The sequence below is a fragment of the Oncorhynchus kisutch genome, unplaced genomic scaffold (genome assembly GCF_002021735.2).
Source record: "Oncorhynchus kisutch isolate 150728-3 unplaced genomic scaffold, Okis_V2 scaffold3717, whole genome shotgun sequence".
In the NCBI taxonomy this organism is placed as follows: Eukaryota; Metazoa; Chordata; class Actinopteri; order Salmoniformes; family Salmonidae; genus Oncorhynchus; species Oncorhynchus kisutch.
Window position 1 is genome coordinate 10175 of NW_022265662.1, and position 12652 is coordinate 22826.

The following is a 12652-nucleotide window of genomic DNA, read 5'->3' on the forward strand; positions in this document are numbered from 1 at the left end:
GTTGCATACAGATGCACGTTTTGGAAGACTTTTAGTATTATTTGTATTATTATTCTTTTCACTCTGTCATTTAAGTCATTATTGTGGAGTCACTACCATGTTGTTGATCCATCCTCAGTTTTCTCCCATCTTCTCTGTAGCTGTTTTAAATATTACCAATGTCCTCATGGTGGACATCCTTAAAGCAGTTTCCTTCCTGTCCTGCAAGCTCAGTTCAGAAGGGCGACTGCATCTTTGATTTGTCTGAGTGGTTTAATAAATCATCCACAGCATCGTTATTAACTTGACCATGCTTAAAGATATATTCAATGTCTGATTTGTTATTGTTACACATCTACCAATCACTGCCCTTCTTTATGAGGCTTTCGATAAGCTCCCTGGTCTTCGTAGTTTAATCTGTGCTTGAAATTCAATACTTCACTGAGGTGCCTTACAGCTGTTGAACATATATGGGGGACAGAGGAAGGGGTTGTCATTCAGAAATCATGTCCATAGAATGTATTATGTGATTTGTTAAGCCACATTGTAATTCTAAATTAATTTAGGCTTGTTTAAACAACCAGGGTAAATACTTATGCGACAACAGTATTTTTTTTATAAATAAAATGAACAAATGTGCAATGCACTTTCCAAACGGTGAAAGGCAGCAAAACGCAACATAGCGTCTAGTCTGTCCGAAAAGCCACACGAAGAAGAAAGATTTGTCAGTTTTTCTTTGACTTTTCTCTGGTGTTATGCAGTTGACGACAGTGTGAAGTTCCCGGGGTGCTTTTATTACGAGCGGAACGGAAATCCAGACTGCCCTGTACGACACCGTCGGCGGCCTTTACGACCGGACCGGAGTCCTGAGGACGTGTCCAGGGCTGAGTAGAGTGGCTAGTTAGGACACGCATTCCTCTGGTTATTGAACTGTACTAGCTATGTCTTCTGGGATGACTGGACAGACACCGTAAGTTACACTTTTTTATTTAGTACCATTTACTTTTATATTTTGAATAAGTTACGGACGCAAGAACACGTATTTTTTTTATTTTAGCTTCGTGCTAACATGTTAGCTACCTACCTTAGTACAGTAACGTTAGCGGAGGTTGCTGGTTTTACAGCTAGCTAGATAACGGTTTTATTCCACTGTATGAAAGTACAATCGTTATAACTAGAATATTTCGTAAAGGTTTATCCGAAATTGATGACCAAGCCACAGTCGTATATATACAGTCGTATATTCTTGTTTTTAACCATAGCAGTAAAGTTGATCCGTGCTAACGTTGCTAGAAAACGGTATGCTAATTGAGCTAACGTTAGTTAGCAACACCGGTTTCTGGCTAAGTTAAATTGTCTAACGTCGTTTAACTAGACACTTAACATATCGCTAGTTAGTGGAGGGTCAAGAAAGCGGTCTCTCTAAAGTTGTGGTTACCTGCTGATACTACCCTCCAAGATAAATGATTTGTAGAGGAACAGGCCAGAACAGTTTTCAAGAGAATGCCGAGGCCTACTAACTCTACGCACACTGATGTTGGCAGGCATCGCATCCGCGCATTCGCGACTAGTGTTACGCTAACTAGCTTGCGAACACAAACTAGCCCTCGATCCCGGCCCTACAAAATTATCTTGAGTTAAGATGAAATGATAGGCAACCGGGCAAATTAGCCCCAAACTGTTGGATAAGATATATAATCTCAATATGGAGCGCGTCCCAGTTTAGTTATTGTTTCAAGCCACTTTATGTTGAATTGTCTAATTTCTCTCCATCATATTGGATCCAGGTGCCTAACCAATAGCAGCAGATGGGATCAGCCTGCTCAGCCCAAAACGAGGGTAGACGTCATGCAAGGCTTCGCTTCCTCTGCCCAGACCTGCACATCGGCCACTACGACCCCTCAATTAGCCCAGCACCCTGTAGCAGGCCCCATGGTGCCCCAGACATTGCAGGGGGAGATGCCAGCAGCACAAGGGGGAGGTGTGGAGATGGCTGCTGCTATGGCTGCTAAGATAAACGCTATGCTGATGGCCAAGGGGAAACTGATGGTTCCTCCACCACTACCTGGCAAGGTGAGAGTGCAAGGGTTAATGTAACTTTCTCTTACTCTCTCATGGTCCTGAGGAATCACTGTGCAGGCATTTAATCCAGCCCTAAGGGTCACCTGTCCAGTCATAAGAGGCTCAAGCCACAGACTAGAATGGTTTCCTTCAGTGGTGCAACTTGTCTCTGAGAACAGGGAGAGTGATGGATTGTTTTCAACCACATAATATAATGTAACCATGTCCCATAGCTGGAGGTAATAGAAGGTGAGGCCAGTTGAGACCATGTGACCTTCACTGATACCCACCTCCTAGAGTAACACGGCAGAGAGAACCACCCTGGTCTACAGACACACCACGGTTACTGCTGCTGCTCACAACACTCTAGGCAGTCTCTCTAACTCAGTTAGTCCTTCTGCACACTGTGAGTCCCTGGCTTTTGTTCCAGCTCAGTACTAACAACCTGGTTCAGCCAAATAGGTGCTTTAGTAGGATCTAAAGCCTGAACCCCTGGTTGCCTTCCCGGGAGGGTTAAACAGTGACCCAACTGCATGACTAAAATGACTTTAGTTATTTAGTGTTTGTATGTGGACTCATATGAAACATGTCGCCCACAGATCCCTCTGTGTATGTCGGCTGCCACTAGTGGAGACGAGACTGTGGTGACAGAGGTGGATATCAACGATGTGCCCATCAACAGCAGAAACCTGCTCACCAAAGGGAAAACACAGGAAGAGGTAAAAAAAAAAAGGGGGGGGGGGGGGGGCTGAGTTTTCATCTCTCCTTGATTCTTCTCCAGCATCGTTCCACTTGGCTCCTCCTTAGAATGCATTTGGGGCGGACCTTGGACCTTTCCTCCTATAGGAATGAAAAGGGGGTGGATACCATCGCTCGGACTAAATCACAACCCTTTCTGTATAATATATATCTAATATATTCTATTTAGAAGACGTATCTACATACATTTGATGTATTCGTGGCCCCCAACTAATACTGAAAAGTTCCCTCTTTTTTTGTTTCAGATCCGTCAGTTCAGCGGTGCAGTCGTCTCAACCAGAGGCCACTACATGACCAGTGCAGAGAAGTCCCATGGAAAGGGGGTGTATGTATACAGTTGGTGTTACTGTGTGTATCTGTAGTGGACTCGGACCACGTGGGTTTCTAACCGACTCTTCTCATTTAGAGAAAGGCCCTTGTATTTACACGTCCAGGGGAAGAGCCAAGAGGAGGTCAATAGTAAGTAGACTTTCTATCACCCTCCTGTCTACAGTGGCAGTAGATACTTTATTGTCCTCGGATCCTGTACATTACACAACCTAGTGGAGACCACACATCTCAGAGGATGACCATGGGTTGATGTGGTTGACTGGCTGTTGTACATTACACAACCTAGTGGAGACCACACATCTCAGAGGATGACCATGGGTTGATGTGGTTGACTGGCTGTTGTTTTTCTCACTAGATTATCCCCCATAGACCCCATTGTCTATCTATTTCCTGTGTTGTTTTACAGAGGCAGTGCTGAGGATAAAGGAGATCATCTCTGAGGATGTGTTGAGGACAGCTGCAGCATTAGGATCCCAGCTGAGACCCGTCATACCCCCACTGCCTCTCTACCCCCAGCCCCCTCGCCCCATGACTGCCCCACATCCACACCTACCCAGGATGCCTAGTGTCAACCCTCCTGTGCCACATGGACACCGGCCCGCCGCGCCACACCAAGGGGTAGATACAGGGGTCCCTGGTCCTCACAGAATTTTCCCCTGAAAGGTTTTTAAGAAATCCTGCTTGGACGATTCCCTCCCTCCTTATTCCCTCCCAACTCTGGGAATCCTCTAACTGGGATTTCTAATGCAAAATGTTCACAATTTTGCAGCAGGGAAATGTGTTTTTCAGTTTGCAATCTGGCCCATGTCCCATAGCTGGAGGTAATGAAGGTGAGGCCAGTTGAGACCATGTGACCTTCACTGATACCCACCTCCTAGACTAACACAGCAGAGAGAACCACCCTGGTCTACAGACACACCACGGTTACTGCTGCTGCTCACAACACTGTTCTCTAGCTAGTCATTTAGTTGGATTAAAAGGTTAGCAGTTCAGACATTGACCAGCTCCCTACTCTAACCGCTTTCTGTTGTCCATAAGATGAAGTATGTTTGTAATGTGGTGGTTGAACTACCTGACCCAGGATTATTCAAATGTAACTGTCATCTCTTCCCATCAAGAGCTTTGTGCACGTCAAGATTTTTGTGGGTCTGGATCAGTCCCTGCCCTCGTTCAATGTGAACGAGAAGGTGGAGGGTCCTGCAGGGATGTACCTGGGACACATCCAGACAGAGACGGGAGCCAGAGTGTTCCTCAGGGGGAAAGGCTCGGGGTACATAGAGCAGGCCTCACGACGGGAGTCCTTCGAACCACTCTACGTCTACATCAGGTAACGGAGATTTTACTTCCCGATCCGCAGACCCTGGCTCAGCCTATAAGGGCTCCGCAGACCCTGGCTCAGCCTATAAGGGCTCCGCAGACCCTGGCTCAGCCTATAAGGGCTCCGCAGACCCTGGCTCAGCCTATAAGGGCTCCGCAGACCCTGGCTCAGCCTATAAGGGCTCCGCAGACCCTGGCTCAGCCTATAAGGGCTCCGCAGACCCTGGCTCAGCCTATAAGGGCTCCGCAGACCCTGGCTCAGCCTATAAGGGCTCCGCAGACCCTGGCTCAGCCTATAAGGGCTCCGCAGACCCTGGCTCAGCCTATAAGGGCTCAGCAGACCCTGGCTCAGCCTATAAGGGCTCAGCAGACCCTGATATTAGAATTTTCATTGAAGAGGGGGGTGGACTCATCAATATACACCAACCTGTGATGAGTACAAAAGCCATGTGAACTATTTGGAGGTTAAAGAAGGTGAAACTATTGAAGTGTGTAGTTGTCACCGATACCCACCTCCTATAGGAAACAGTAGAGTGAACCACCTGACCTACAGACACAAGTCTACGGTGTTCTGCACCTACTCACATCCTGAACCAGTACAGACTTAACAGTTGAATTCTCTACAACTCACTCGTATGCATTCAGAAGAGACTGCTCACCACACGTTGGCGAGCTACCAGTCCTGCTGCTCTCTCCTAGATGTTTGGTGAACCATATGTTCGTCTCATAGGGTCTGAAATAGTTTATTTCCTCTTGTAGTTGTTCCCTGCTGTGGTGGTGGTGGGTTGTTGTTGTCGGTTTCTTCCCATTTCAACACGGTTGTCTTTTCTTGTAGCCATCCCTACTCCACGGGGCTGGAAGCTGCCAAGAAACTCACAGAGAGCCTGTTGGAAACTGTAAGTCAGCACAGTGTTTCCACCCAGATGACTTGTTGGTTATTACTGCACTGTCGGAACTAGAAGCACAAGCATTTCACTACACTCGCATTAACATCTGCTAACCGTGTGTATGTGATCAATAACATCTGCTAACCGTGTGTATGTGATCAATAACATCTGCTAAGCATGTGTATGTGACCAATAACATCTGCTAAGCATGTGTATGTGACCAATAACATCTGTTAACCATGTGTATGTGACCAATAACATCTGTTAACCATGTGTATGTGACCAATAACATCTGCTAACCATGTGTATGTGACCAATAACATCTGCTAACCATGTGTATGTGTCCAATAACGTCTGCTAACTATGTGACCAATAACATCTGCTAACCATGTGTATGTGACCAATAACATCTGTTAACCATGTGTATGTGTCCAATAACATCTGCTAACCGTGTGTATGTGACCAATAACATCTACTAACCCTGTGTATGTGACCAATAACATCTACTAACCCTGTGTATGTGACCAATAACATCTGGTTTGATACACAGCAAGGGAAGCAGACAGTGTAGGTGGGAGCGTATGCTAAACGACTCCAATGTACATGAACACGGGGCGGCAGGGTAGCCTAGTGGTTAGAGTGGAGGGGCGGCAGGGTAGCCTAGTGGTTAGAGCGTTGGACTAGTAACCGGAAGGTTGCGAGTTAAAACCTCCGAGCTGACATGGTACAAATCTGTCGTTCTGCCCCTGAACAGGCAGTTAACCCCACTGTTCCTAGGCCGTCATTGAAAATAAGAATTTGTTCTTAACTGACTTGCCTACTTAAATAAATAAATATTTAAAGTGGGTCGTGTTCATTAGCCACCAAACAGAAGAAAACTGACTGAAACGAGGAGGGACAACCTGGACTCATTTTGTTTTCTGTTGTAAAAATTATTTTGGAAAAAAGTTTTTCCCCCGTTTGCGTGCCCTAATGAACACGCCCCACGATGGAGGTTAAAGAAGGTGAAACTATTGAAGTGTGTAGTTGTCACTGATACCCACCTCCTATAGGAAACAGTAGAGTGAACCACCTGACCTACAGACACAAGTCTACGGTGTTCTGCACCTACTCACATCCTGAACCAGTACAGACTGAACCGTTGAATTCTCTACCATGCATGTTGTGGTATTAAATGTTATTGATATACTTGCTTGTCTGAGACTTAATTCACAGGATTTCTTCCTCATTACTCGCTCAACATGATTCACTTCCCTTTTGTAAAGAGTTCAGTGTTGTCATCCTGTTCCCTGTGTGTCTGTCGTCCAGGTGAGAGCTGAACATAGCCGCATGGTGTCCATCTACACAGCCACCGGCTCCACCCAACGTAAGGCTCCCCTCTCTCTCACACACGCCAGAACTAACACGCAGTAACTAAAATACCACAGTCATAGAACCAGGGTCCGTTTTCATAAAGAGCCTCTGAGTACTGAGCGCTGATCTAGGATCAGTTTGGGATTTGAATGGACAAGAAGGGAACCTGATCCTAGATCAGTATTCTTACTCCAAGACATTTTATGAATATAGGCCCAGGAGTTTACCTGATCAGGTGAATTGACCAGCCAGGCCCGGGAGTTTACCTGATCGGGTGAATTGACCAGCCAGGCCCGGGAGTTTACCTGATCGGGTGAATTGACCAGCCAGGCCCGGGAGTTTACCTGATCGGGTGAATTGACCAGCCAGGCCCGGGAGTTTACCTGATCGGGTGAATTGACCAGCCAGGCCCGGGAGTTTACCTGATCGGGTGAATTGACCAGCCAGGCCCGGGAGTTTACCTGATCGGGTGAATTGACCAGCCAGGCCCGGGAGTTTACCTGATCGGGTGAATTGACCAGCCAGGCCCGGGAGTTTACCTGATCGGGTGAATTGACCAGCCAGGCCCGGGAGTTTACCTGATCGGGGGAAATGACCAGCCAGGCCCGGGAGTTTACCTGATCGGGTGAATTGACCAGCCAGGCCCGGGAGTTTACCTGATCGGGGGAATTGACCAGCCAGGCCCGGGAGTTTACCTGATCGGGTGAATTGACCAGCCAGGCCCGGGAGTTTACCTGATCGGGTGAATTGACCAGCCAGGCCCGGGAGTTTACCTGATCGGGTGAATTGACCAGCCAGGCCCGGGAGTTTACCTGATCGGGTGAATTGACCAGCCAGGCCCGGGAGTTTACCTGATCGGGTGAATTGACCAGCCAGGCCCGGGAGTTTACCTGATCGGGTGAATTGACCAGCCAGGCCCGGGAGTTTACCTGATCGGGTGAATTGACCAGCCAGGCCCGGGAGTTTACCTGATCGGGTGAATTGACCAGCCAGGCCCGGGAGTTTACCTGATCGGGGGAAATGACCAGCCAGGCCCGGGAGTTTACCTGATCGGGTGAATTGACCAGCCAGGCCCGGGAGTTTACCTGATCGGGGGAAATGACCAGCCAGGCCCGGGAGTTTAACTGATCGGGTGAATTGACCAGCCAGGCCCGGGAGTTTACCTGATCGGGGGAAATGACCAGCCAGGCCCGGGAGTTTACCTGATCGGGGGAAATGACCAGCCAGGCCCGGGAGTTTACCTGATCGGGGGAAATGACCAGCCAGGCCCGGGAGTTTACCTGATCGGGGGAAATGACCAGCCAGGCCCGGGAGTTTACCTGATCGGGGGAAATGACTAGCCAGGTTACGTGGACAGGGAAACTCCATGTCCTACTCAAATGTCTTGAATATTATAGAATGACCAGAATGTTTCCGTAAATCACTTCCTATGTTTGCTTAAACCACAGACACAACTAGCCACTGTGGTAAATTAATCTCTTTCTGTCTCTAGTGGCACAACAACAACAAACAGAACAGTCAGACAGACAACAACCCTGTCTGTGAATGACGATCTCTTCCAATCACATCCATTAACCCTGATCTCCTATACTTCCCTTTCAGCATACCCAGCTCATGGATACCCAGCTAATAGCTCTTACTCTAGCCAGGGCTGGTACAGCAGTGGTTACCCAGGGTGTAACGGGCTGTCTGGGGGCTATGCTGCCTCTACCAGCTACCCCACACCGCCAGGACCCTCTGGCTATTGGACTAGTGCTGCTAGTGGTCAGCCCAGTCAATCTAACCTGTCGACAAACCCTCCATCTTCTCAGGCTATGGTTCAGTATCCTGTCTGTCCCAGGAAGACACACCCATACCTATTACAGGTACGTAGTGGCTAAGAAAACATACCTCGGCCTATTACAGGTATGTAGTGGCTAGGAAACCATACCTCGGCCTATTACAGGTATGTAGTGGCTAGGAAACCATACCTCGGCCTATTACAGGTATGTAGTGGCTAGGAAACCATACCTCGGCCTATTACAGGTATGTAGTGGCTAGGAAACCAGTACCTCGGCCTATTACAGGTATGTAGTGGCTAGGAAACCAGTACCTCGGCCTAGTAGTTCGTAGTGGCTAGGAAACCAGTACAGGTATGTATTGACAGGAACATGGGTGGATTGTCCAAATAGGATTCAGGACAGGGATCAGTTGTTTAGGACAGACAACACCATGACACTCTTAAGAAAGCAACAACAACAAGAAGGTTTCTTATCTGAAAAGTCAGAACTTCAGTTTAGAAAATGTCTGTTTCATTAGTTAATAGCAGCCAGGAGATTCAGTTGTACACCATTTTAAAGACTAACCAGATGTATTGATGAGGGATATCATTATAATGACTGTCCAGATGTATTGATGAGGGACATCATTATAATGACTGTCCAGATGTATTGATGAGGGACACCATTTTAAAGACTAACCAGATGTATTGATGAGGGACACCATTATAATGACTGTCCAGATGTATTGATGAGGGACACCATTATAATGACTGTCCAGATGTATTGATGAGGGACACCATTATAATGACTGTCCAGATGTATTGATGAGGGACACCATTATAATGACTGTCCAGATGTATTGATGAGGGACACCATTATAATGACTGTCCAGATGTATTGATGAGGGACACCATTATAATGACTGACCAGATGTATTGATGAGGGACACCATTTTAAGGGCGGGACTGACCAGATGTATTGATGAGGGACACCATTTTAAGGGCGGGACTGACCAGATGTATTGATGAGGGACACCATTTTAAGGGCGGGACTGACCAGATGTATTGATGAGGGACACCATTTTAAGGGCGGGACTGACCAGATGTATTGATGAGGGACACCATTTTAAGGGCAGGACTGTCCAGATGTATTGATGAGGGACACCATTTTAAGGGCAGGACTGACCAGATGTATTGATGAGGGACACCATTTTAAGGACAGGACTGACCAGATGTATTGATGAGGGACACTATTTTAAGGGCAGGACTGACCAGATGTATTGATGAGGGACACCATTTTAAGGGCAGGACTGTCCAGATGTATTGATGAGGGACACCATTTTAAGGGCAGGACTGTCCAGATGTATTGATGAGGGACACCATTATAATGACTGACCAGATGTATTGATGAGGGACACCATTTTAAGGGCAGGACTGACCAGATGTATTGATGAGGGACACCATTTTAAGGGCAGGACTGACCAGGTGTATTGATGAGGGACACCGTTATAAGGACTAACCAGATGACCAGATGTATTGATGAGGGACACAGTTATAAGGACTAACCAGATGACCAGATGTATTGATGAGGGACACCGTTATAAGGACTAACCAGATGACCAGATGTATTGATGAGGGACACAGTTATAAAGACTGACCAGATGTATTGATGAGGGACACCGTTATAAGGACTAACCAGATGACCAGATGTATTGATGAGGGACACCATTTTAAGGACTGACCAGATGTATTGATGAGGGACACCGTTATAAGGACTAACCAGATGTATTGATGAGGGACACCGTTATAAAGACTGACCAGATGTATTGATGAGGGACACCATTTTAAGGACTGTCCAGATGTATTGATGAGGGACACCATTTTAAGGGCAGGACTGACCAGGTGTATTGATGACCCCAGGGATTAGACTAACTGTTGTTTGGGTTTGACCTTGGTGTCTCAGGACCCTGGGTGCACTGACCCGACGGAGACTGACCAGACGGAGACCGACCTGTCGTCATCCAGCTCCCCTCAGACAGAGACAGGAAGTCCTAAACGGCGCTTTCAGGAAAAGACTGAGGATGAGCGAGCCTCTCAGGTGAGACGGAGATAAAACTGCTGAAATATGTGAGAGAATGATTTAAGAGAAGGGCTTTTGTCAACTGAATAACCTGGCTAAAGCAAAGTCAATAAAGGCTGTCCCCAACCCAGAGGTGTTCGTTTGTTTTTAGGAATTCAAACTGATCAGTGGTCTTCTGCTAACAGTCCTACCGGTCTCTCTCCCTCTCAGCCTGCCAGCAGCTCACCTGAGGCCCCGGTGAGAGAGAAGTCTCCTCCTCTACCTCCAGCTCAGAGAGAGGAAGAGTCGGGACAAGGAGCTGAAAGGTTTCGACATAGATCTCCTGCTCTAAATTTCTTAACAATGTTACTGGTTTTGTTTTGCCCCGAATGTTGCAGCCACCGGGGTCGTGTTCAAAAGGGCACAACGGAATCAAAGAGAACCATTGTTTCTTGTTACACGTTCAGACCAGTTTTGGGTTGTTTTTGTACATTTTGCTCCTACTGAACACAGCCCTAAATGAAGCCTCTGATGTTTCTCCACCTGGTTCCTTTGTCTCTGTCTGTAGGATGTTGATGCCACCGCCTCTCCCTGTGTTTCTGGCCCCTGGCCCTGTGGCACGAAAGAGACCCAGGGAGACGGCAGTACCAGAGGTCCCACCCAGTCTACCACCCAGAACTCTCGGCCCTGTGGCACACAAGAGACCCAGGGAGACAGCAGTACCAGAGGTCCCACCCAGTCTACCACCCAGAACCCTCGGCCCTGTGGCACACAAGAGACCCAAGGAGACAGCAGTACCAGAGGTCCCACCCAGTCTACCACCCAGCGCCCCTGCATCACAGGGTACGCTTCTTACTGGGAACACACTTCACTGTACTTGATGCCTGAATGGGCAGACTTTTTGACCATGATGAAGTTGAGTGGTGTTTTCAAAGATGTCTTCTCCCCTCAGTAGTGGAGTAATGGAGACGATCTGTTCCAGCTCCTCTGTGATTTGCTGAGCCGTGCTAACCGTCACTTCCTGTATGTGTTCTTTTGTCTTCCCCTTGTTCTCTCTCCACATGTCTCCTGGACCTGCTGCTACCTAACATGGGTCTATCTCATCTGGTGTCTGTGTGATCCCTCTGCTCTGACTGGCTGTGGATCAATCCAAACATGGGCTGGGCTCCTCTCTTGTTTTGCCCTCTGTCTCTCTCTCTCTCTCTCTCTCTCTCTGTCTCTCTCTGTCTCTCTCTCTCTCTGTGTTGCTCTCTTTCTGTCTCTTGCTGTCCGTCTTTGTTTTCTACAGATTGTCCTCAGGAGGTGAAGAAGACGAAGGTAGTGGAGAAGCCTTCATGCCTAGTACCCTACGGTGGGGACTCTTCTGATGAGGGAGAGGACTCCTAGCAGTAAGACTCTAACTCATAGGCCCACTACCCTTCACTAATCCCATCAGCCCCACCCTAAAGTGTCCTCATTCCACTTAGATGCTGGGTTGCAGTGTTCAGCCCAAGTCTAGCTTTGCTCTGCTATTACCATCATCGACTACTGGACATTGGACAGAGCGTCGCATTGCTACGGCCCCCTCAAAAAATAAAGCTACTTTATGTTATTAGAATTATTAAACCGTTTTCATTTGAAAAGGTCATTTTTATTTCAAATCTGAAAAAGCATATGTAGTTGTCCATCCACGACTGAGCCTGCTCTACGACTGAGCCTGCTCTACGACTGAGCCTGCTCTACGACCGAGCCTGCTCTACGGCCGAGCCTGCTCTACGACCGAGCCTGCTCTGCGGCCGAGCCTGCTCTACGGCCGAGCCTGCTCTGCGGCCGAGCCTGCTCTGCGGCCGAGCCTGCTCTACGACCGAGCCTGCTCTACGACCGAGCCTGCTCTGCGGCCGAGCCTGCTCTGCGACCGAGCCTGCTCTGCGGCCGAGCCTGCTCTGCGGCCGAGCCTGCTCTACGACCGAGCCTGCTCTGCGGCCGAGCCTGCTCTGCGGCCGAGCCTGCTCTGCGGCCGAGCCTGCTCTGCGGCCGAGCCTGCTCTGCGGCCGAGCCTGCTCTGCACAAATTCACTGATTTATTACTGTTATATTGTGTATAATGGAAAATGGTGTGAATCTGTTCCCATGGAATACATTAATAAATGGATTTGGAAACAACATTCAT

The 12652-nt window shown here is 48.0% G+C and overlaps 1 protein-coding gene across 1 annotated transcript; it reads left to right on the top strand.

Moving 5' to 3' along the window:
• The first annotated feature begins 701 nt into the window (after positions 1–701).
• Positions 702–12649, top strand: LOC109878465 (KH homology domain-containing protein 4). The gene is made up of 14 exons (XM_031820887.1): positions 702–949; positions 1767–2052; positions 2640–2759; positions 3045–3124; positions 3206–3258; positions 3536–3747; positions 4248–4456; positions 5282–5342; positions 6642–6699; positions 8289–8551; positions 10409–10543; positions 10736–10830; positions 11073–11347; positions 11793–12649. The coding sequence occupies exons 1-14, from the start codon at positions 921–923 to the stop codon at positions 11888–11890; spliced, it is 1974 nt and encodes a 657-aa protein (XP_031676747.1). The 5' UTR covers positions 702–920; the 3' UTR covers positions 11891–12649.
• The last annotated feature ends 3 nt before the right edge of the window (positions 12650–12652 follow it).

What these genes read in the sequence shown, in the direction of transcription:
- LOC109878465 (XM_031820887.1), top strand. Translation starts at nt 921, where the DNA reads ATGTCTTCTGGGATGACTGGACAGACACC. An exon ending in GGGATGACTGGACAGACACC is followed by an intron (nt 950 to 1,766) that starts GTAAGTTACACT and finishes TATTGGATCCAG; the next exon opens with GTGCCTAACCAATAGCAGCA. An exon ending in CAGCGCCCCTGCATCACAGG is followed by an intron (nt 11,348 to 11,792) that starts GTACGCTTCTTA and finishes TGTTTTCTACAG; the next exon opens with ATTGTCCTCAGGAGGTGAAG.